The sequence below is a fragment of the Rhincodon typus genome, chromosome 24 (genome assembly GCF_021869965.1).
Source record: "Rhincodon typus isolate 14 chromosome 24, sRhiTyp1.1, whole genome shotgun sequence".
Taxonomy (NCBI): Eukaryota; Metazoa; Chordata; class Chondrichthyes; order Orectolobiformes; family Rhincodontidae; genus Rhincodon; species Rhincodon typus.
Window position 1 is genome coordinate 5,765,721 of NC_063355.1, and position 24,616 is coordinate 5,790,336.

General features: G+C 44.1%; 1 protein-coding gene across 1 annotated transcript in view; it reads left to right on the forward strand.

Moving 5' to 3' along the window:
- The first annotated feature begins 3,133 nt into the window (after positions 1–3,133).
- rab35b (RAB35, member RAS oncogene family b) overlaps positions 3,134–24,616 on the forward strand; it is a 62,963-nt gene continuing 41,480 nt past the window's right edge. The window contains exon 1 of the mRNA XM_020514026.2: positions 3,134–3,315. Within this exon, the coding sequence (XP_020369615.1) occupies positions 3,264–3,315 (52 nt within the window). The 5' untranslated portion in view covers positions 3,134–3,263. The remainder of the gene's footprint in view (positions 3,316–24,616) is intronic.

Sequence of the window (24,616 nt, forward strand, 5' to 3'; positions counted from 1 at the left end):
ATTCGGTTTGTAAGGGAGAACAAAAGAACAATATCATTTAAATGGAGAAAAACTGCAGAAAGCTGAAATGCAAGGGACAAAAAAAACTGCACATGCTGAAATTCAAGGTAGACAAACAGGAGGCTGGAAGAACACAGCAAGCCAGGCAGCATCTGGAGGAAAGAAAAAACCAATGTTTCGGGTATTACCCTTATTCAGGACTGGATGTGGGGGTACGGGGAGCTGCAGACAAAGCGGAGGATGAGTGGGGTGGCAGAATGATGGTGATAGGTGGATACCAGTAATAGGTATGATCTGGTTGGTCAATGAGAGGGATGAATCCAGTTGGTAGCTGGAAGGGAGGGTCAGTAGGTGGAATGGGATGGAGGAGGTAGGGCTGGAAAGTGAGGCAGGGGATGGGTAGGAAGATTATTTGAAATTAGAGAACTCAATGTCGAGTCCTCTGGGCCGTAGGGTACCTAGGCGGAAGATAAGATGTTGTTCTTCAAATTTGCGTTCCGAGTCGCTCCGACACTGGAGGAAGCCGAGGATGGACAAATTGAAAGGGGAGTTGGGGGAAATTTGAAATGGGCTGTGACCAGGAGGTTAGACTGGCCATTACAGGCCAGGCAAAGATGCTCGACAAAACGGTCACCTGGTCTACATTTGGTCTCATTGATGTAGAGAAGACCATATTGGGAGCACTGGATGCAGTAGACGCAAGTGAAGCTCTGTCTCATATGGAAGGACTGTTTAGGGCCCTGGATGGAGGTGAAGGAGGTGGTGTGTGAACAGGTGTTCCATCTTTTAAGGTTGCAGGGGAAGGTACTGAGGGGGTTGGAGTGGTTGTTGGGGAATGTGGCACAGGCTAAGGAGTGGCGAAGGGAATGGTCCTTGAGGAAGGCAGAGAGGGGTGGGGAGTGGAAGATGCTGTGGATGGTGGGGTCCAATTGGAGTTGGCAGAAGTGTTTGAGGATGACACATTGGATGCGGAGGCTGGTGGGGTGGTAAGTGAGGACAAGGGGCCCCAGTCTTTATTATGTTTGGGGCGTAGGTTTAGAGCTGTGGAGCGGGGAATGGAGGAGGCACAGTGAAGGGCTGCCTGGATGACAGAGTGAAGAGAAGAACGTTATTTGAAAAAGGAGGACATCCAAAATGCTTGGGTGTAGAATGTCTTCTTGTCAGAGCAGATGTGACAGAGACAGAGGAATTGGGAAAACGGGATGGAGATTTTGCAGGATACAGGTATTCTGCAGTCTAAGTAGCTACGGGAGTCTGCGGGATTATAGTAAATGTCGGTCTGTAAACTGTCACCAGAAATGGAATTGAAGAGGTCAAAAAAGGGGAGGAAGGTGTCTGAGATAGACCAGGTGAATTTGAGGGCAGGGTGGAAGTTGTTAGCAAAGTCAATGAACTGCTCCAGTTCAGCCTGGGTGCAGGATGCAGCATCAATACAATCATTGATGTAATAGTGGAACTGTTCGACATAACAGACAAAGAGGCAGGCATAGCTGGGGCCCATGCGAGTGCTCATGGCAACCCCCTGGATTTGGAGCAAGTGGGACGAATTGAAGGCAAAGTTATTGAGGATGAGGACTAGCTCAGCAAGGCGCAGGAAGGTATAGGAGTGGGGGCATGAGTGGATCTGTTGGAGAGGAAAAAACTGAGGGCCTGTAGGCCATTCTTGTGAGGTATGGACATGTATAGGGATTGCACAATCCCCATCGTAAAGATGAAGCACTGGGAGCTAGAGAACTGGAAGTTTCTAAAGAGGTGGAGGTCGTGGTTTGTGTCCCAGATGTAGGGGGGGAGTGCCTGGACTAAAGGGGAGAGAATGGAGTCAAAGTAGGAAGAGATAAGTTTGGTGGGGCAGGAGCATGCGGTGACAATGGGTCAGCCAGGGAGTTGGGCTTGTGGATCTTGGGAAGCAGGTAGAACCAGGCAGTGCTGGGCTAGGGGACAATAAGGCTGGAGGCAGTGGAGGGGAGGACACTGGAAATGCAAGGGACTGAGTGTACTTGTGCACAAAACCCTGAAAGTTAGCACATGGTGCAGCAAGAAGTCAGGAAGGCTTATGGAATGTTGGCCCTTATTTCAAGAGGATTGGAGTATGAAGAGTAGGGAAATCTTATTGTAACTGTACAAGGTGCTGGTGAGACCACACCTGGAAAACTGTAAGCAGTTTTGGTCCCCTTATTAAAGGAAAGGTATTATTGGAGACAGTTGAGGGAAGGTTCACTAGGATGATCCCTGGTATGAAGGGTTTGTCTTCTGAGCAAAAATTGAACAGGTTGGGACTCTACTCACTGGATTTTTAGAAGAATGAGAGGTGATCTGATTGAAACATATAGGTAGGATTCTTAAGTGGCTTGACATGGTAAATGCTGAGACCATATTTCCCTCATAAGAAAGTCTAGGGCCAGAGGCATTGTTTTGGAATGAAGGGGTGCCAATTTAAGACTCGGATGAGAAAGAATTTCTCTTCTCAGAGCATTTTGAGTCTTTGGAACTCCTTGCCACAGAGAGCTGTGGAGGCAGAGTCCTTGTAAGGCTCAGATAGATACATTCTTAATTATTAGGGGAAACATGAAGTAGATTTGAGGGGCCAAATGGTCTACTCCTGTTCCTATTTCTTATGGAATACATTGCCTGAGTTTAAGACGGTTTTAGCAAATTCAATTCAAAAGTTAATTGGGTGTGCAGTTGAAGAGAAATTGGTTGGGAGGTACAGGGAAAAGTGAGTGGGAATGGGACTGGAAGCCGTTGATTTTCTCTTGCAAAAATCCAGCAGGGTTTGGATGGGCTGAGTGACCTTTTGTGTTAGTTTACCGAGTTCAGAGTAACAGTACAGCCTACATCTGTTTTCCTGGGAAAGATCGCGGTCTCAGAAGCATCACGTCTAGAAGGAATCTGAAACTTTTTCAACCAGATGCTCCAAGCCCCTACAGGAAAAAGCCGAACAATTAAAAAAACAGCCAAGACCCAAGGTGCCGAGCGTTGCCGGAAAGAGCCGAATGCCTGGGCCTCGCGGTGACGGAGCCGAAAAGAACCGAACGCCGGGGCCGCGGTGTCAAGGTGCCGGAAAGAGCCGAACACCTGGACCTCGGAGAGACGGGCGCAGAGCGACTCCGGAAAAAGCCGAGGTGATGGAAGCCTGGGCTATTTCCGGAAGACGGGTGTACTCGAGTAATTCCGGAAAGTCGCAGCCGCCCTGCACAAACAGCCGGAGGAAGCGGCGCCGCCACTGAGAGACTGAACCGAGCTGTCTGCTCAGCGCCGCTGCCATGGCCAGGGATTATGATCATCTCTTTAAACTGCTCATCATCGGGGACAGCGGTAAGGAGCAGCCGGGGAAACTGAGCGCGGCGGCGACAGGAAACAGGCCGGGCCCTGCGTCCGCACGGGCTGAGGAAGGGGAGCCAGAGGCAGCCAGGCCGCAGCCGACTGGACAGACACTTTTTTTTTGTCAGAAGTCGAGTTTTGGGAAGGGACTTGCGGCACTACAGTGAAAATACCTGGGGTGGAGGACTGGAGATTATCGAGCTCCTGAGGTGGAAACAGACAGGGGAAGCATAGGTGGGGGTGGTGGAAGTAGGAGTAGGGAGGGAGTCTGATGGTAGAGGCTGGGTGATGGTCTGGGTTAGGAGGTGGGTAGGGTCAGGGAGTCTGGGGGTGGGATTGGAGGGAATTAGCCCTGAGGTTGGAAGGGGACAAGTCTGGGGGAGGGAGTCTAATGGGCAGGAGGAGTCTCGGGAGTAGGGGTGTGAGGGGAGGCAGTCTGGGGAGCATGGGGTAGGGAAGGAGTCTGTGTGGGCTGAGTTAAGTGTGGTAGTCTCAGTTTAAGTGTTGGCACCTAATGATTGTGCTTGTGTGTTGGTGAGTGTGAGCAACACCAGGAGTAGTGTAAGTGAATCTTGGAGTCGTTACAGCAGAGAATGATGCCACTTGTCCTGAGCTGACCAGGCTTTCTACAAACTGGTTTCCAGCTTGGTTAACTGCACTCCATTTTTTTTCCTGCTCTTGTATTCATCTGATTGTCTTTGGAATGTCACAATTGAATCTGCCTCCACTATATACTCAGGAAGTGCAACCCAGATACTAACCAGTTGCTGTGTGGGGTGGGGGAGCCTCTTCCTAATGTTGCTATTGGTTCCTTTTACCAATCAGCTTAAATTGGTTTCCTCTGCGCCCCAATTCCTTTTGCTATAGGGTTGTTGAGAACTACAGCACAAATAAAGGCCCTTCAGCCCATCATGTCTGTGCCAGTCAAAAACAGCCACCTAATTTTAAATTCCATCTTTTACCATTGGGAAAAGTTTGTCTTCTCTACTGTATAGACTTTTCATGATTTTGAATACCTGTTTCAAATCTCTTCTGAATCCTCTCTCCAAAAGAGAAAAGATGCAGCTTCTCTTAGTCTATCCTACTTAATTAAAGTCCTTCATCCTTGGAGCCATTCTTCTAAATGTTTGGTGTGCCTTTATAAAGTCTTTGCATCCTTTCTGAAGTGTGTGAGTAGTATTTGATGCTGGAACCAGTATGTTATGAAGGTTCATCAAAATTTTATTTGCTTCGTATTCTATGCCTTTTTTTCATTAAAGCCGAGAATCTTGTATACCTTATGAACTGCTATCTGTGTGTCCTGTCACCATCAGCAATTTATGCACATTAAGCCTCATGTGTCTGTTCATGCACCACGTTAGTTCAGTTTATATTGCCTCTTCATGCCAAAATGTATCACCTTGCCGTCCTGCATTAAGTTTCATTTGCCTTGTGTCTATGCATTTTGCCAGCTTGTTTATTTCTTTCCTCTCCATAGTTCAATTTGCTTCCAAGTTTTGTCACTTGAAATTTTTTGGAAGTGTGCCTTGTGCAACTAAGTTTAAGTCATTGATTTTGATCACAAAAAGCAGTGGGTCAAATACCAGTGAGCTGTTGAGCCAAAAGACAAGGCCAGAGTTTGAGGGGACCTGGGAATGGAATCAGTGGATCTGCTTCCTTGACTTCTCTCCCTAGGGTAAGTCAGTGTTTGAGAGTCCAGTTAGTGAGCAAGTTTATGTGAGTGAAGGCAGCCAGGGGTTATCTGTGTTCTACATGCCAACCTGTCTTTCCAGAGATCAAACCAGTGTGTGTGAGATAGTGACAGTATCTCAGTGAATGAGAGAGAACATCCAGAATACCAATCCACCCTGGTTCAGAGAGTCTTAAAATTAGACTACTTGTGCAGAAAGAGGGAACGCTGACTTTTGTTATGAAAAGTGCACAGGGATCTGTCTGATATGTTTCAGAGATGGGAACTCTTCACCAATTCTTGATATTTTAGTTAATGGATTTGTCAGTGGAGACTTTACTGGCTTAGCTTTTGTTATTAGGTTGATGTTCTGGTATTCTAGAATATACATTAGTGATGTGAAGATATTTTTGTTTTAAGAGTCTGAACATGATACTGTATTTTTGTTTTGTATTGTCCTGTTTGGAAAAAGGAATCGTTGATACCTAACAACATGCATTTATATAGCACTTCTAACACACAGCATTTCAAGCTATTTGATTTTTGGCTGACTGTGTCCCATTAACATCAAACCAAAGAATGGAGTAGGATTTTTTTGTGATGGTTTTAGATATGAACACAGTGGGGAATTCCATTTTAAGGCCTAGACAACTTAGGCATAATTTATAATGTGCTTAAACTTGAGAGAGTGAGAGATGACATTGATTACTTGGGAGTAGAGTTTGTCGTGGCAGCTGCAGATATTGGCTTGAGCATCTGTAATATTTAATTGGAGAAAATCCCTCTTACCCAGAACTGGTTGTCAAACAAGACATCTTTCAGGGTTGGGGAGGCGAGTGCTGGGGGAGATAGAGGTAGGTGTCAGCAGTCTGCTTGTGGAACTTGACTCTGCTTTTGATGTTGTCACTGAGAGGTGCCGTGTAAGGGACAATCTCCTTTAGACATCTCCTGAGGTAATATCATGAAAAGAGAAGCCATTGTAGAAGATTCTCTGGCTAAAATCATGAAAAGATGAGAGCAGTTCCACTCTGCAAGTGGCATTGGAAGATGTGGTCAATCGTGGTAAAGGTTACAGACAGGTTGAGCAGGACTAGTGTATTGCTGTCACATCAGCTATTATTTGTAATTTTTACTGAAGCCATTTGAATGTTTAACTGCTGCAGAAATGTTTGATCTTAGTTCGTAGGTGTCAGTGATGGACCTTGATGCCCCAATGACATGAAACTTTGCAGGAAATCCTGTTTCTGGTGAGCAGCTTGCTCTGAATCCTATAAAACTGTAAGATCTGTAAGACCTGAAGCAGCGTAAAACAGTGTGAACACTTGCTACCATGCAGCTTTGTGCGGCCAAGATTAGTTTAATTGAAAATACTGTCTAGTTTATCCTATGACTCCTTGCTCAGTGCTGCTTATTGTTACTGAATTAATAACACAGATTTTGTTCTGATCCCACCATGCCAATTTAACAATTTGAATTCAGTTTTTGTTTTGTTTAAATAAATGAAGCTGGTTCAGCTTAGTATGTGTTTATGAAGTGAAGCTGCCGCTGTTGTTTTAAAAATTCAACTGGTTTGCTAATATCCTGTAGGGGAGGAAGACATGGGCTAACTCTGTGACTCCAGTCCCATACCAATGACTTCAAGTTTTGCATTGACTTGCAGATGGCATTTGGCAAACCGTGACAGAAGAATGCCCATCACCTCAGTAACTGTCAGCCTTGTCTGTGCAGCTCACATCCTGATAGCAGTGCTATTTCAAGTCTAAAACACAGTTCTTGTTTAAAATGGTAATTCTGTTCTCGTTCAGCAGTGTATACAGTAACTGTTGCCACGGTTTCAATGAAGTGTGGGGTAGGGGTGGTGAAATCATTCTGTTACATCTCTTTTTAAATTTTGAAGGAGTTGGGTGACAAAGGACTAGCATCAGTGCAGTTAAAGCTAGTCATTCCAAACGTGAATGGACTCCAGGGAAAAAGCTATATCTTAGCTGTATTACAGCTATATTGAGTGGTCCCTGATCTGTCACTGGCAATGGGAACAATTTCAAGTGAGGAGAAATTGTCAGAATAGAAGAGTCTGTATACCTGCCTGTAATTACTCCTCTTGCACTCTTATCAATACCGTTGTAATACATATGATGAGTGCTGAATAACTAAGGGCTTTACAATGTAGCTTTAGTCTAAAACATGTTGAAACTCCAGTGCAGTGGGTTTTTGATCAGCTTAAATCTTGGCTCTGTTCATAGTTAAAGCTGGAACAAGTTTTCTTGCATTCTAAGCAGGGACAGGAGGAGAAGAGTACAGATGGGTTGGCTGCTTTGTTAGTCATAAAAAGTATAACCAAATGAGCAGTCTAATCTGAAAAGATTGTCAGTCATTTGATTAATCTTATGTAGAGATGCCTTTGTTTCCTGCTGAGTGCAGAACATCCACTCTTTAAAAACAAGAGGAGAATAATTGGAAAATAATGATTAGATGACAGGAAGCTTTGGGTTTAGCACCTGAAGATTGTTCTGGGAAGCGAGCTTTAAGGAAAGGAGTCGGGAGGAGGTGATGATTGAGATTTGATTCCAGTCTGAGTGGAAACTGAGTCAAAAATTAAGCATAGCAAGACAAAATGAAGAGAGAGTAACATTTAGATTCTGCATTCACTGCCTTTTCAAGGAAGGGAAGTCCGAAGACTTGCAACCATGTAAGGGGAAAAAATCCTCATCCTTGACTTAAATAGGTGAACCCTCACTTCTAAACTCTTTCCCCTAGTTCTGAATTGTCCCGTGAGGAAGCATCCTGTCCACATCCACCCAATCAAGCCCCTTGATGTTTATAAGTTTCAATTAAGTCACCTTTGATATTTCTAAACTGCAGAGGATACAGACGTAGCCTTTCATCATAAGGCAGTTCACTCCTTCCACATATTAGTCTAGTAAAGCTTCTCTGAACTGCTTCCAACAAATTAACATCCTTCCCTTAAGTGCTGTGACCAGTACTGTATACAGTATTCCATATGTGGTCTCAATAATGCCCTGTATAACTGAAGCATAATCTCCTTATTCTCGCATTCAATTCCCTTTACAAAGAAAACTGCATTCTATTAACTTTATTGACTACTTGCTGTACCTGCCTACTAATATTCTATGATTCATGCACTAAATACCCATATCTCTGCATCTCGGAGCGTTGCACCCCCTCCATTTAGACAATATTTTTGAAATTTCTTTCTGTCAAAATAGTCTGTCATGTTTATTCTCTGCTTGCCATGTCTTTACCCATTACACTCCCCTTTTTTTTAACCTATCTTTGTCCCTTCATCTGAGTCATTTTATATAAATTGTAAAGATTTGAGGCACCAACCCCTGTTGCCTGGAAAAGATCCATTTATTCCTACTCTCTCAGCTTCCTGATAGCATGGATAGAATATCGGCTGGCTAATATGTTACTGCATCACCACCCCCCCCCCCACCCCCACCATGCGCACTCGGACACACCATGAGCTTTTATTTTCCGCAATAATCGTTCAAACCAAGTATCTTCTGGAACTCTAAGTACAATATATCCACTGACTTCTGTTCTCCACAGCGCAAGTTACTTCTTCAAAGGACACAATAAATTAATCACTTCTTTTGACAGAACCATGTTGGCTGTGCCGATTACCTTAAACTTATCCAAGTACCCTGTTATAATGTCTTAGCTTTGAATATTTTCCCTATTACAGATGTTAAACTAACTGGCCTGTAGTTTCCTGTTTTCTGTTTCCTCTCCTTTTTGAATAAAAGAATTACTTTAGCTATTTTCCAATCAAAAGGAGCCTTCCCGAAATCTAAATTTTCTTAAATTGAAACCAACATATCAACTATTTCACGAGCTACTTTTGAAGTCCCTAGGATGAAATCCATCAGGACATAGGGACTTGGAAACATGTAGTCTGACAATTTTACTCAATTCTACTTCCCTGTATCTGTAAGTTTTCTTGAGTTACTCCCTCCCTATCAATTCCCAGACTTACAGCTATTTCCAAGGTAGTACTTGTACCCTCTCGAGTGAAGACATGACACTAAACAATTCATCTGCTGTCATCTTATTCTGCATTACTAATTCCTCAGACTTTCATTTTCTACAGGATCTTCTATGTTTCAATTAGATCACTAATGTTCAATAATGTTCTTTCGAGGGAAGGAAATCTGCCATCATTACCAGATCTGGCCTAAGTGTGATTTGAGATCCATGGCTATAAGGTTGACTCTTAATTGTTCTTTTAAAAAATGGCCTAATATGGCACCCAATTCAATTTGGGACCGACAATCATTGATGACCATGTCATTAATGCTTACTCCAAATATTTTTTGTTAAATCTGTCGTCTTGGTTCCAGTGGGTGCAGGCCTAACCTGTCCAACCTTCCCCATAAGATAAACCCAACATCCCAGGAATCAGTCAAGTGAACCTCCTCTGAACTGTTTCTATTGCAGTTATAACTTTTTTTGGGTGAAGAGGCTAAAACTGTACACACAACTTTAAACATGCTCTCCTGAACTCCCTTTACAGCTGAAGTAAAGGACCCTAATTGTGTGTTTCATCACATTTGCAATAAATGACAATGTTCAATTTGGTTTCCTGTCACTTGCTGTACCTGCTTGCTAATTTTTTTCATCCATGTACCAGCACAAGATCCCTTTGTACTTCATAGTTCTGTATTTCTCTATTTAAATAATGTTTTTCTTTGCTTTTTGTAAAAGTGACAAATTCATGTTTTCCCACATTGTATTCCTGCTGAATGTTTTACCCTATTCACTTGACCTATCTATAATTTTTTGTGGATTTCTTGCATGGCCTTCACAACTTGCTTTCCAATCTATCTTTGTGTCATGAACATGTTTAGCAACCAGTCTCTCTATTCAAATCATTCAAGGGAAGAGCCAGGTGCTTTTGGAGTCCTACAGAAATGATCCTGCCCTCTTCCATTGGCCTGTTTGTAAGTTACTTACCAACCCTTGAATGTGGGGCAGGGGACTGGTGAAGAGTAGGAAGTGGAAAAAAGTAATTTTTAATCTGCCAGTCACTGCTACAGTCTTGTGGTGAAATGCAAAATAGAGGTTATTGATGATAAAATCATTTTAATTGGAGTGAGCTAGGAAGATTTTGCAGTGGTAAAGGTAAAGTCACCTTATTTCTAATAGACTCTGTGCTACAAACCAACTGAGCTGACTGACCCCTGGGTCACATTGATAGGATTCAATAAAATGAACAGAGGAGATATAAGGAAGCCCGAATATTGGACTATCAGTGAATGTGTGAGACAAAGGAAGACAAGCAGCAGAGAATAGTGGCTTTGAGATAATTTTAAGAGGAGCACAAATTGAAAATCGAAGTGTGGTGTTTATCTATTTTAGTTATTACTGAAAAATGTCACTTTTTTTTAAAAAGCGGCATGGCAAACCCCATATAGTCAGTTTGGAGAATCTTCAGCAATATTTTTCTATTGCCAGCTTCCTCCAGTTTTGACTTGCGCAGTTACAGGCCACTTTCCAGGAGTTTTATTTGATTTTGAATGAAATTTTGTTATGTTCCCAGAGGAAGCTCAGTGGGAAGTTGAGGCAAGTGAGGAAGTTCAAATGCTTTTGAAATGTTTAAGGCACACCATTTTTCAGCTGAAAAAGATGTGGTTTAAACATAACTAATGTGGTCCAAGTATGCAAAAACGCAAGTAATTGCAATCCTCATTTATAAAAAAAATTAATTAACATAACAGTTGCCTAATGGATACAAATAAAGGATTTCTGCTCAGGATCAAAACATAACCTCCTGATGAGGTGGCTTTGAAATGGTCTTGAGGTTAATTGTTCAATGCTCCTCTCATTTGGAGGTTGGGAACTGGTTTGCATGATAGCTTTCTTCTTATGATCAGCTATAGGAAGAACTGGTAGCAGCCAATGAAAGTTCCCTCTAACTTCTAAGCTGCAATGAAGGAGGACCAGATGTGCAGACAAGTGGATTGCATTTTTTAAAAAAAAGAGGGAATCTTGATAGAGTGCTTCTCCTCCATCCCAAATGGAAGCGCAGGAAGTCTGTTCTTCGCTATTAATTCAGACTTTAGATTCTGCCAGCACCACTAACTTTGGATTTCTCTACTGCGGTCCAAACAGGAGAGCTAACTTTGTGAGGTGATATGAGAATGAATGATTGATTTTCTATGGCATGGCAGCATTTGGCTGAATTAGACACCTGGGAGCCTTTGTGAGATGAGGAAGACAGTTGTGCTTCATCGGAGGCCACACTGATGATGTTACCTAGCATGGTGACGAAATGCCTGAACGAAAACGAGCCAGCTCAGTGAGCAAGTCAACAACCTCACGGTTGTGGTTGTTACAGACCAGTCATAGAGACGTACAGCATGGTAACAGACCCTTTCGTCCAACTTGTCCATACTGACCAGATATTCTAAATAAATCTAGTTACATTTGGCCCATATCCCTTTAAACCTTTCCTATTCACGTAACTATCCAGATGCCTTTTTAATGTTATTGTACCAGTCTCCTCCACTTCCTGTGGCAGCTCATTCCGTACTTGGACCATCGTCTGCATGGAAAAATCTTCCCCTCTCACATTAAACTTATGCTTCTGGACTCCCACCAAACCCCTCGCGCGCCACCCCCCCGCCGCCCCCCCCCCCCCCCCCCCCCCCCCAAACCAGGGAAAAGACCTTGACTATTCATCCTATCCATGCCGCTCATGATTTTATAAGGTCACCCCAGGGAAAATAGCCCCTGCCTATTCAGCCTCTGTCTATAGCTCAAACCATCCAACCCTGGCAATATCCTTTGTAAATCTTTATGAATCCTTTCAAGTTTCACAACATCTTTCCAAAGCAGGGAGATCAAAATTGCATGCAGCATTCCAAAAGTGGCCTAACCACTGTCCTGTACAGCCGCAACGTGACCTCCCAACTCCTCCTCTGCACCCCACCTGCCTTCCCCCAGCCCCACCCCCTCCCTCTATTTATTACTGAGCCCCCCTACCCCCAGTCCTGATGAAAGGTGCAAATCCAAAATGTCGACTTTTCTGCTCTGATGCTGCCTGACCTGCTGTGTTTCTCCAGCTCCACACTTTTGGTCCTATACTCTACGCACTGACCAATAAAGGCAAGCATACCAAACGCCGCCTTCACTACTCTGTCTACCTATGACTCCACTTTCAAGGAACGATGAACCTGCACTCCAAGGTCTCTTTGTTCAGCCACACTTCCCCAGGACCTTACCATTAAGTGTATAAGCCCTGCTCTGGTTTGCCTTTCCAAAATGCAGTGCACACATTTGTCTAAATTAAACTCCAACTACTACTCCGTGGTCTATTGACCCATCTGGTCAAGGTCCCATTGTGGTCTGAGGTAACCATCTTCGGTGTCCACTACACCTCCAATTTTGGTGTCATCTTCAAATTTGCTAACTATACCTCCTATGTTCACATCTAAATAATTTATATAAATGACGAAAAGCAGTGAACCCAGCACCGATCCTTGTGGCACACCGCTGGTCACAGGCCTCCAGACTGTAAAGCAACCCTCTGTCTTCTACCTTTGAACCAGTTCTGTATCCACATGGCTAGTTCTTCCTGTATTCCATGTGACCTAACCTTGCTAACAGGTGAACCATGAGGAACCTTGTCGAATGCCTTACTGAAGTCCATTTAGGTCACGTCCACTGCTCTGCCCTCATCAATCCTCTTTGTTACTACTTCAAAAAACTTAATCAAGTTAGTGAGGCATGTTTTCTCACACACCCCAGCCATGTTGACTATCCCTAATCAGTCTTTGCCTTTCCAAACACATGTAAATTCAATCCCTCCGGATTCCCTGCAATAACCTACCCACCACCAATATCAGGTTCACCGGTCTTTAGTTCCCTGGCTTTTCTTTACCACTTTTCTTAAATAGTGGCACCACGGTAGCCGACCTCCAGTCTTTTGGCACCTCATCCGTGGCTATTAGTGATAAGAATGTCTCAGCAAGGGGCCCAGCAATCGCTTCCCTCGGAGTTCTCGGGTATACCTGATCAGGCCCTGGGGAGTTACCCAAATCAATGTGTTTTAAGCCAAACACGACCATTTTTTTCTGCAATATGGGCATTTTTCAAAATGTGGCTATTTGTTTCCCCATGTTCTATATTTTCCATATCCCTCTCCACATTAAACACTGATGTAAAATACTCATTTAGTATTGTACCTTCTCCCAGCTCCTGCAGTTCCACACGTAGGTGGCCTTGCTGATCTTTAAGGAGCCCTCTTCTCTCCCTAGTTAGCCTTTTGTTCTTGCTCTATTTGTAGAATCTTTGTGGATTCCCCTTAACCCTGTTTGCCATAGCTATCTCATGTCCCCTTTTTGCCCTCCTGATTTCCCTCTTAAGGAAGCCTATGTCAGGTATAGACAGCAGAGATAGTGAATCCCTAGAAGAGTATGAAGGCAATAGGAGCATGCGTAAGAGGCATCTGTCCCCCAGTCAATTTCTGAAAGATTTTGCTTAATACTGTTAAAATTGGCCTTGGTCCATTTTAGAACTTTAACAATCTATCCTTTTTCTATTGCAATTTTAAAACTAATAGAATTATGGTCACCAGCCCCAAAGTGCACCCCCACTGACACCTCAGCCCTGTCTTATTTCCCAAGTTTTGCACCTTCTTTACTAGTTTCATCCACATACTGAATGAGAGTATTTACTTGTGCACACTTATCAAATTCCTCTCCAGCCAAGCCCTTAGTCTCGGACGGCCATAGTGTTATGTTTGGAAAGATAAAATCCCCTACCATAACCACATTATCATTGTTATAGATAACTGAGATCTCCTTACAAATATGTCTGAATTGAGTATTGGGATTTTTAGAGTAGTAAGACTACGCTATTTTCTGGGTCTGTACGTTAAGAAGCAAAGATACTCTTTCGTAGTAGAGTGATGTGCTCTTTGTGTTGGATGTGGGAGAGTAGGGAGAGTTTCCATGTTACTCATGATTATGTCTACATAATCCCAAAAGGTGATTATCCCTTTCTTATTTCTCAGTTCCACCCAAACAACTTCCCCGGACGTATTTCTCCTCTTTCTCTCCCCTACCACCACCACCATCACCCACCACCACCACCACCACCCCCCCACCCCCAAATTTCTTCCTGTAGCATCTATACCCTGGAACATTAAGCTGCCAGTCCTGTCCATCCCTGAGCCATGTCTCCTGTGACTGCTATGATGTTCCAGTCCCATGTTCCCAACCATGCCCTGAGTTGTTCATCATCTGCCTTACCTGTTGGGCCTCTAGCATTGAAATAAATGCACTTTAGTTTATCAGCCCTGCATTGTTCTCTGCTTTGTTCCTGCCTGCCCTGACTGTTTGACTTGCTCCTTTTCCCAACTGTTCCAGTCTCAGACTGATCTCTTTCCTCTTTCTCCTTGGCTCCTGTCCCACCCATGCCGCCACTAGTTTAAATCCTCTTCAGTTCTAGCAAATCTCCTTGCCAGTATATTAGGCCCCTTCCATTTGCGGTGCAACCCATCCTTCTTTTACAGGTCATTTCTACCCCTGAAGAGTTTCTAATGAACCAGAAATGTGAATCCTTCTCTGCACCAGCTCCTCAGCCACACATTCTCTGCTCTATCCTCCTAGTCCTACCCTCACTATCTTGTGGCACTGGGAGTAAACTAATATTACTACCCTTGAGGATTTCCTTTTTGAAATTCTGCCTAACTTCCTATATTCTTTCCTCTGAATCTTTTCTCTTCCTATGTCATTAGTTTCCATGTGTACAACAACCTTCTGCTGGTCTCTCTCACCTCTGAAAATATTCTGCACCCTCTCTGAGATACCCTTGATCATGACACCAGGGAGGGAATACACCATTCTTATGTCTTGCTGTCAGCCACAGAAATGTCTAACTGTGTCTCAAACTAGAGAGTCCCCCTGTCACAATCGATTGCTTGTAACCTGACGTACCCCTTGTTACATTAGAGCTAGTCTCGCTACCAAAAACCTGACTGTCAGTGCTACATTCTCCCCAGAGTCCACTAGCCCCTACATTTTTCCAAAACAGCGTACCTGTTTGAGATGGAGATAGTCACAGGAGACACCTGCCTGGTCTGTCTCCCTCTCCTACCTTTCCTGGAGGTAACCCATCTACCTGACTGTATTTTCGGTCTATCTCCCTTCCTGCGAATGCCGTCCATCATACCCCGCCGCTCCTTTAAATTCCTCATTTTTTCTAACTGCAGCTCCAAACAATCTGATAGGATTCGCGACCAAACACACTTACTGCAGATATAATCCTCAGTAACATGGAAACTCTCCCTACTCTCCCACAACAAACATGAAGAGCACATCACTCTACTAAAGGCTATCTTTGCACCTTAACCTACAGATCCAGAAAATAGCACAGTCTTACTGCTCTAAAAAACACTTCCAGCCAAACTCGGTACCTATGTTTTATATTTTTAAAGTTTAATCGAGACAGATCTCAGTAAAACATAACCAAAAAAGAACCCATTCTACTCACTGTTATAGATTTACAAAAAAACTAAGGTTGTGCTTTTAAAAGACCTGTAACTGCACCTCTGCAGTGAGCTCTCCGACACAGGTTTCTCCAAGGTCAGCTGTGTGAATTTCGCTGTTTTAATTTTTCTTAGACCTCTCCGATGTCCAGAAATACTTGAAATCAAACAGCAGAACAATCAGTTGTGTAGATTTGCTGCTGGCTCAGATAGCAGTACAGGTTTATTTCTCTGTTTGGTTCACTCCCTAATGGTCTCTGTCTTCCTCCTTTTTAAAGCGCTGTTGTTTTGATTTCTCCCCCCCGCCCCCATGCAACAAGTTATAAAACAGTAATTACTGCTCCTAGAATTAGAGGAGATCTGCTCCAAGACTGAAAATACCTCAAAAGAGGAGCAGCATTTAGAGGCAGTTTTTCCTGTCTTTCGTCTGGATTACCCACATGCAGGATATTGTAGCCAAAGTTCTGTTGAATGGCATTCTAAGATAACTACATTCAGCTGTTTAATCAATGGCATTCTCTCCATCATAGTTAGAAATGGGGATATTTGCTGTTGTTTAGTGTCAGCTCCATTTGCAGAAATGTCTGCATCCAGCAAAACCTGGACAGCGTCCAGGCTGAGACTGCCACATGGTGGCAACATTTTGCACAAAGTTCCAGTTAATGACTTTAATACACCTAATAATCTAGCAAGATAAGATAGATAATCTAAACCACTTCCCCTGGTGATTTTCATGGGACGAGGGTGCCTATCCCTACTTGCGCAGAGGGCAGTTGAGAGTCAACCATACTGCTGTGGATCTGGAGTCATGTGTAAGCCAGGCCAGATAAGGATGGCAGTTTGCTTCCCTTAAGGACATTAGCTTTTCCAACAATCGACAATGGGTTCATGGTCATCATTAGGTCCTGGACTTAATGAGAGTTGTCTGTGAAGGTCCTTGAAATACTATTCATTTCGTACAACGTTCTGCACATGTCTACAGGGTGTTTTGAGAAAGTATACAGCTAGCAAGATTCTGCACATTCACTAATTGTCCAAGGTATGTTAGCTGCTGTTGCTTCATTTTACTTAATTATTTTGCTCTTATTAAGCAAATAAATTTGGAAAGACGGCTAGATACGATATTAGAAGTTTTTTTTCTATTCATTTGTGGGATGTAGGCATCGTTGGCTGGCCAGTATTTCTTGCCCATCCCTAGTTGCCCTTGAGAAGGTGGTGGTGAGCTGCCTTCTTGAACTGCTGCAGTCCTTCTGCTGTGGGTTGACCCACAATGCTATTAGGGAGGGAATTCCAGGATTTTGACCCAGCAACTGTGAAGGAATGGCGATTATATTTCTAAGTCAGGATGGTGAATGACTTGGAGGGGAACTTGGAGGTGGTGGTGTTCCCATATGTCTGATGCCCTGGTCCTTCTAAATGGAAGTGGTTGTGGGTTTGGAAGGTGCTATCTGAGGATCTTTGGTGAATTTCTGCAGTGCATCTTGTCGATAGTGGGTGGAGGGAGTGAATGCTTGTGGATGTAGTGCCAATCAAGTGGCTGCTTTGTTCTGGGTGGTGTCAAACTTCTTGAGTGTTGTTGGGGCTGCACTCATCCAGGCAAGTGGGGAGCATTCCATCACACTCCTGCCTTGTCTTGTAGATGGCAGACAGGCTTTGAGGAGTCAGGAGGTGAGTTACTCGCCGCAATATTCCTACCTTCTGGCCTGCACTTGTCGCCACTCTGTTAATGTAGTGTGTTCAGTTGAGTTTCTGGTCAATAGTAACCCCCAGGATGTTGATAGTGGGGGATTCAGTGATGGTAACACCATTGAATGACGAGGGATGGTGATTAGATTCTCTCTAATTGGTGATGGTCATAGCCTGGCATTTGTGTGGTGTGAATGTCACTTGCCACTTGTCAGCCCAAGTCTGGATATTATCCAGATCTTGTTGCATGTGAATATGGACTGCTTCAGTATCTGAGGAATCACGAATGGTGCTGAACATTGTGCAATCGTCTGCGAACATCCCCACTTCTGACCTAATGATGGAGGGAATGTCATTGAAGCAGCTGAAGATGATGGTTGGGCCTAGGACACTACCCTGAGGAACTCTTGCAGAGATGTCTGGAGCTGAGATGAATGACCTCCCACAACCACAACCATCTTCCTATGTGTCAGGTATGACTCCACCCACCGGAGTGATGCACCCTGATACCCAATGAGTACAGTTTTGCTAGGGCTCCTTGATGCCCCACACATCGAATGTAGCCTTGATATCAAGTGCTGTCACACTCGCCTCACCTCACCTCTTTTGTCCATGTTTGAATCAAGGCTGTAATAAGATCAGGAGCTGAGTGGGCCTGGCAGAACCCAGACTGGGCATTGCTGAGCAGGTGCTGCTTGATAGCCCTGTTGATGACACCTTCCATCACTTTACTGATGATCGAGAGGAGACTGATGGGGCGGTAATTGGCCAGGTTGGATTTGTCCTGCTTTTTGTGTACAGGTCATACTTGGGCAATTTTCTACATTGTCAGGTAGCTACCAGTATTGTAACTGTACTAGAACAGCTTGGCTAGGGGAGTGGCAAGTTCTGGAACACAAGTCTTCAGTACTATTGCCCGAATGTTGTCAGGGCCCATAGCCTTTGCAGAATCCAGTGTCACCAACTGTTTCTTGATATCGCGTGGAGTGAATCGAATTGGATGAAGACTGGTATCTGTAATGCTGGGGACCACTGGAGGAGGCCGAGATGGATCATCCACTCGGCACTTCTGGCTGAAGATCGCTGCGAATGCTTCAACCAGGCATTACAAATTCACTTGGGCTTCTATTAACAACGCTGCGCCATCAAGAAGAATAAAAACAACATAAAAGCTTATGCCAAAGTGCTATGAAAATTGCCCATACTAGGTTTTACCAGTCTCCATTCCAACAATATTCCAGAAGGTCAATACTGTCCAGCAAAAAGCAACATGCTGATTGACACCCTGTCAATCCTTGTCAACATTCATTACCACCAACACTGCACAGTGACAGCAGTGTGCACCATTTATAAAAATGCACCACGGCAACTCACCATGGCTTCTCAGTAGTTCATACCGAACCCTTGACGTTTACCACCTAGAAGGATAAAGGTAGCAAATGTACGGCAGCACCACCCACAGGTTCTCGTCTAAGCCACAAACCATCCTGTCTTCTGAGCTATATCCTTCACTGTCATGGGGTCAATAACCTGGAACTCCAAACAGCACTGTGGGTGTCCATACATGCCAGTAGCCTGCAGCAGTTCAAGAAAGCAGCTCCCCACCACTACTTCTGAGGGCAGTTCCAGATGGACAATAAAGACCTACTCCCTATGAATAACTAAAACAAAAGTAGCTGCAGTATGTTTGTAAATACTGCATATGCCTGGGAAGAGAGAAATGGTTAACCAAAATCAGTGTGGTAAAAGATCTTCATTGAAGGTATTCACTCTCTCTCTACAGCTTCAATAAGTCAATTGAATCAAATAGCGATATGGTCAACCAAGTAAGATTTTCTGAAATGAACCAAATTAACTTAAAGATGCTGGAGGTTTTCATCAGTGTATTGACCAACAAGGAGCTAATGCATCCTGTGCAGAACGAGCTCCGTCGGGACAAAGCAAACCACTTAAATTGCAATGTGTCACGTTTTCGAACTCCTAGAGGGAACACTGAACATTGTCAAAACTAATAACCCTTTTTGTGTTTTTTTTGGAGAAAACATTTTAAAAACTAGTGGAGAGTTTACAAATGGTCATCGACTGCTTCAGGGGTTGCACCAAAAAGGAGGTAATTTCACAAGATGCAGCAACCCTTTCAAGCATACCTCGTCAATATGTACAAGTACCAAAACAAAGCTTCCAGCATCCATTAACTCCTTTCCCACCTCATTTAGTGTGCGCTAAATGTGGCTACATTAGCATGGACACATTGTCTGCATGACCAACATGAGACTCCCAAAGCAGGTGCTCTACTTCCAGCTTTGAAATGGTACGCGAGTCCCAAGTGGACAGAGGAAATGCTTCAGTGATGCCCTAGAGGCCTTGCTGGTGAAGTGTGGCATTCCCACAGACACCTGGGAATTGCTGGCCCAAGACACTCCAGTGGAAGAGGAACATCCGGGAAGGTGATGAGCACCTCGAGACTTGCTGTTGGGTGAAGCCGGAAGCCAGGCATAAACAGTGTAAGGTGCGTGCTGCCGCACCACCTGCCCCAAGTGTAACAGAGCTTGTGGTAGCTGCATCGGTCTGTACAGCCACCAGTGGACTCCCCCTGAGAGTGGAAGAGAGTCTCCCTCGTCTGCAAGGGACTGCCGAAGGTAGTTTGGGTTATTTTGTTACAGTACAAATAAGGTGTATTGCATGTTTTTCATTATCAGGACTGAAAATTTTGGATTCGGAACTTTACTCCTGAATTTTTTAAACAGGAAAGTCCAGTTTCAATATAATTGGTTTCCAGGGATCTATCAACTGTTTTTGAAATGTTTTCCTGGTACATCTTAAATACAGTTTAAAAACAGTATTTTCTTGTTTATTATGAACAGGTGATGGTTAATGCAGCAACTGGAATTGAACGAGTCTAAAGAGAACAATTGTAATTTAAGATTCATTTGCTATAAACTGAGCTAGTTTTCTGTGCACCAGCTTGTAGAAATATTGCTCCATTCTGATTGGCTTCTGCCTATTATTTTACATTCTCAGCTTTTAATCCACAGCTTGTTGTGTCCCAATAGTCTTGAACTTTGCAACTAGTGTGCCTTTGAAACAGTGAATCTATTCAATGCCATATTGAATGTGTTGACTGTTAAATGGCTGTCTTTTTCTTGTGGGACGTGGATGTTGCTGGCTGGCCAGCATTTTTGTTGCCTAGTTGCCCTTGAAGGTGGCGGTGAGCTGTTTTCTTCAACCGCTGCAGTCTGCCTGTTGTGAGTTGATGCACAATGCTGTTAGGGAGGGAATTCCAGGATTTTGACCCAGCAACAGAATGACTGACTATCTATTTCTAATTCAGGATGATAAGTGGCTTCAAGGGAAACTTGCAGTGATTGGTGTTCTCGTGTATCTGCTGCCCTTGTCCTTCTAGATGGAAGTGGTTGTAGGCTTGGAAGGTGCTGTCTAAGGATCTTTGATTTTCTGCAGTATATACTGTTGCTGCTACTGAGTGTTGGCGCTGTGAGGGAGTGGATGTAGTGCCAATCAAGCAGGCTGCTTTGTCCTGGCTGGTGTCCACCTTCTTGAGTGTTGTTGGAGCTGCACTCATCCAGGCAAGTGGGGAGTATTCCATCACAAGCTAGACTTGTGCCTTGTAGATGGTGGATAGGCTTTCCACAGCCAGGAGGTGAGTTACTCACTGCAGTATTCCTAACCTCAGCCCTGTTCTTGTAGCCACTGTTTATGTGGTCAGTCCAGTTGAGTTTCTGAACAACGTAATCCCCAGGATGTTGACAACAGGGGGATTTAGTGATGGTAACACCATTGAATGTCAAGGGACAGTGGTTAGGTTGTCTCATTTGGTGATGGTTATAGCCTGGCATTTGTGTGGCGTGAATGTTACTTGCCACTTGTCAGTCCAAGCCTGGATATTGTCCAGATCTTGTCGTATTTGAATGTGGACTGCCTCCGTATCTGAGGAGTCACAAATGGTGCTGAGAATTGTGCAGTCATCAGCAAGCGTCCTCACTTTTTTTGTCTTATGGTGAAAGGAAGGTCATTATGAAGCAACTGAACGTGGTTGGGCCTAGGACACTCCCCTGAGGAATTCCTGCAGAGATGGACTGACTGCCAACAGCCGTGATCTCCTGCTTGCCTACCAGGTACGAATCCAACCAGCAGAGAGTAGGCCTCCATTGATTCTAGGGGTCGGGGTCCTCGATGCCCCACTCAGTCAAATGCAGCCTTGATGTCAAGGGCTCACCCTCTCCTCACCATGTGGAATTCAGCTCTTTCATCCAAGGCTGTAATGAGGGCAGGAGCTGAGTGGCCCTGGCAGAACCCAAACTGGGCACCACTTGAGCAGGTGCTCTTGATAGCACTGTTGATGATGATACCTTCCTTCACTTTACTGACTGGGTGGTAATTGGCTGCTTTGGATTTGCCCTGCTTTTTATGTATAGGACATACCTGGGCAATTTCCCACATTGTTGGCTTGATGCCAGTGTTTGTTGTACTGGGAGAGCTTGGCTAGGGGAGCAGCACATTCTGGAGCACAAGCCTTCAGTACTGTTGCCAGGATGTTGTCAGACCCATAGCCTTTGCAGTATCCAGTGTTTCCAACCACTTCTTGATATCACGTGGAGTAAATCTAATTGGCTGAAGACTGGTTTCTGTAATGCTGGGGTCCACTGATCATCCACTCAGCACTTCGGGCCAAATATTGATGTGAAAGCTTCAGCCTTGCATTTTGCACTGATGTGCTGGGTTTTTCCATTGTTTGAGGATGGGGTTATTTGTGGAGCCATTTCCTCCAGTCAGTTGTTTAATTGTCCACCACCATTCACAGCTGGATAAGTGGGACTTCAGAGCTTAGACCTGTTCCATTTGTTGTGGGCTCACTTAGCTCTATCACTTGCATACCAAACATCATCATTAGCAGCAAATAGTTCTGTTTGGTAGTTTCACAAGTTAACACTTCATCTTCCGGTATGCCAGGTGCTGCTCCTGGCATGCCCTCCTGCCTCTCTACTGAACCAGGGTTGATCCCCTGGCTTGATGGTAATGGTTGAGTAGGAGAATATGCTGGGCCATGAGGTTGTAGATTGTGCTGGAGTACACTTCTGCTGCTGTTGATGGCCCACAGCACCTCCATGGGTGCCCTGTCTTGAGTTACTACATCTGTTCAAAGTTTGTCCCATTTAGCACTGTGATACTGCCACACTACATAATGGAGGGTATTCTCAATGTGAAGGCTGGCCTTTGTCTCCAAGGACTGTGCGGTGGTCACTCTCTTACCAATACTGTCATGGACAGATGCGTCTGCAGCTGGTAGATTGTTAAGGATGAGGTCAAGTATGTTTTTCCCTCTTGGTGCCCTCCTATCTACCACAGACACAGTCTAGCGGTTATGCTCTTTAGGACTGAGCCAGCTCAATCAGTAGTACTACTGTGGAACCACTCAGTGGTGGACATTGTACTCTGGGTGGGGGATTTCGTTGTGTGCCCTTGCCAACCTCCAAGTGTTGTTCAACATTGCAGTTCTGATTCATTAGCCTAGGGAGAATGGTACATGGTAATCAGCAGGAGGTTTCCTTACCCATGTTTTAACCTGAAGCCATGAGACTAATGGGGTCCCGAGTCAATGCTGAGGACTCTCGGAGCACCCATGGTGCTGCCATTTCTGCTGTGTCTGTCTTGCTGGTGAGACAGGACATATCCCAGACACCGCCATCCCTGAATGTTGTCTGTAAGGTGTGATTCTGTGAGTATGATTGTCAGGTTCTTGACTAGTCTGTGAGATAGCTTTTCCAATTTAAGTGCTAGCCCCCAGGTGTTAGTAAGGAGGACTTTGCAGGGTTGACAAGGCTGTTTCTGCTGTTGTCAGTTCCAGTACGTAGATCGATGCAGGTGATCTGTCCAGTTTTTTTGTTTCTTTGAGACTTTGTCTTTAATGTATGTCAGTTGATAATTTTCAGTGCACAAGTGATGAAAAATTTGCAACCTACGTTGCAACAATGACTCACATTTTTAATGTGAAGAATCTGGGTGGGTACAAAGAAGTGACAGCATTTGAGTATTCTCTGGCGAAGGATCATTTTGTTGGTCCCAGGTTGAAGAGACTTCCTTTTGGTAAAACGGCAAAGGGAGCAATGTACGTATGCTGGAAATAGTTGCGATAACAAGTTCATACGTGATTAGCTGTTTCAATTCAAGTCTACCTTTTGGCAAACAGAGCCCTTTCTGGATGTTTGGCTTGTCTTTTCCTGAGCTGGAGACGTTGCACTTATTTTTAAACCAAGGCGACTGCTCGGCTTGTTAAAATTTTGCATGGAGTTATTGGTTGGTTCACCAAGCTGACTGGTTTTCGTGCAAACATTTTGCCCCTCTTCTAGATGACTTCTTCAGTGCTGTCTCGCCTCAGTTGAAGTGCTGCTGTTCTGTTACGGTGGGTCATTTTTGCTCCGTGGTGATATGTAGATGGAGTCTATTTCAACATGTTTGTTTATGGTACCAGTGGTTGAAAACCAGGCTTCCAGGAATTCTTTTGCTTGTTCTAGTACTGTTACTTTGTCCCAGTTTAACTGATTATCCTTCTTTGGAGTGAATAGAAACAAGGGAGAGTTGGTCGTGCTGTTTTGCAGCGAGTTGGTGTTCGTGTATCCTGGTGGCGAGTTTCCTGCTTTTCTGTCCTATGTATTGCTTCTCGCAGTTGCTGCATAGTATTTTGTATATCACATTTGTCCTGCTCATTGTGGGTATGGGGTCTTTGGTCTTTGAGAGTAGCTGGCAAAATGTGGCTGTTGGTTTGTGTGCTATCATTATTCCAAGAGGAAGCCTGGTTTTCAACCATTGGTACCATAAACATGTTGAAATAGACCCCATCTACATATCACTACAGAGCAAAACCGGAAACAGAACGACCCACCATAACAGAGCGGATCATGTAAATTCAGAATAGAACAAAGCAATAGCACTTCAACAGGGGCTAGACAGCACTGAAGATGTAACCTAGAAGGGGGATGAAACGTTTGCGCAAACCAACCAACGATTCCAGCTATAACCTGAGCTACAGATCTCCACGAAAATAGAATTTTGCATTTATAGTGCTTTACTGTACTCCCAGGACCTCCCTCCCCAAAACACTTTTTACAGTAAAGTTGTTCATGTTTAAACATCTGTAATGTGAGATCATATATATCTGTCGTGTTGAATGATTTTAAGCTGTTTTCCCCTATGTGAGAAATCAAACTTTTTTCAAATACTCAACACGTATGGGAGAACTGTGAAAATTGCACTTAGTTATTTTGCTTTTTAATAAATGTGATAGTGTTTTTTTTTTAAAGACAAAGATCTGTACATGCTGGAAATCTGAAACAAAAACATAAATTGCTGGAGAAACCCGACAAATCTGACAGCACCTATGGAGAGAGAGCAGAGTTAACGTACAGATC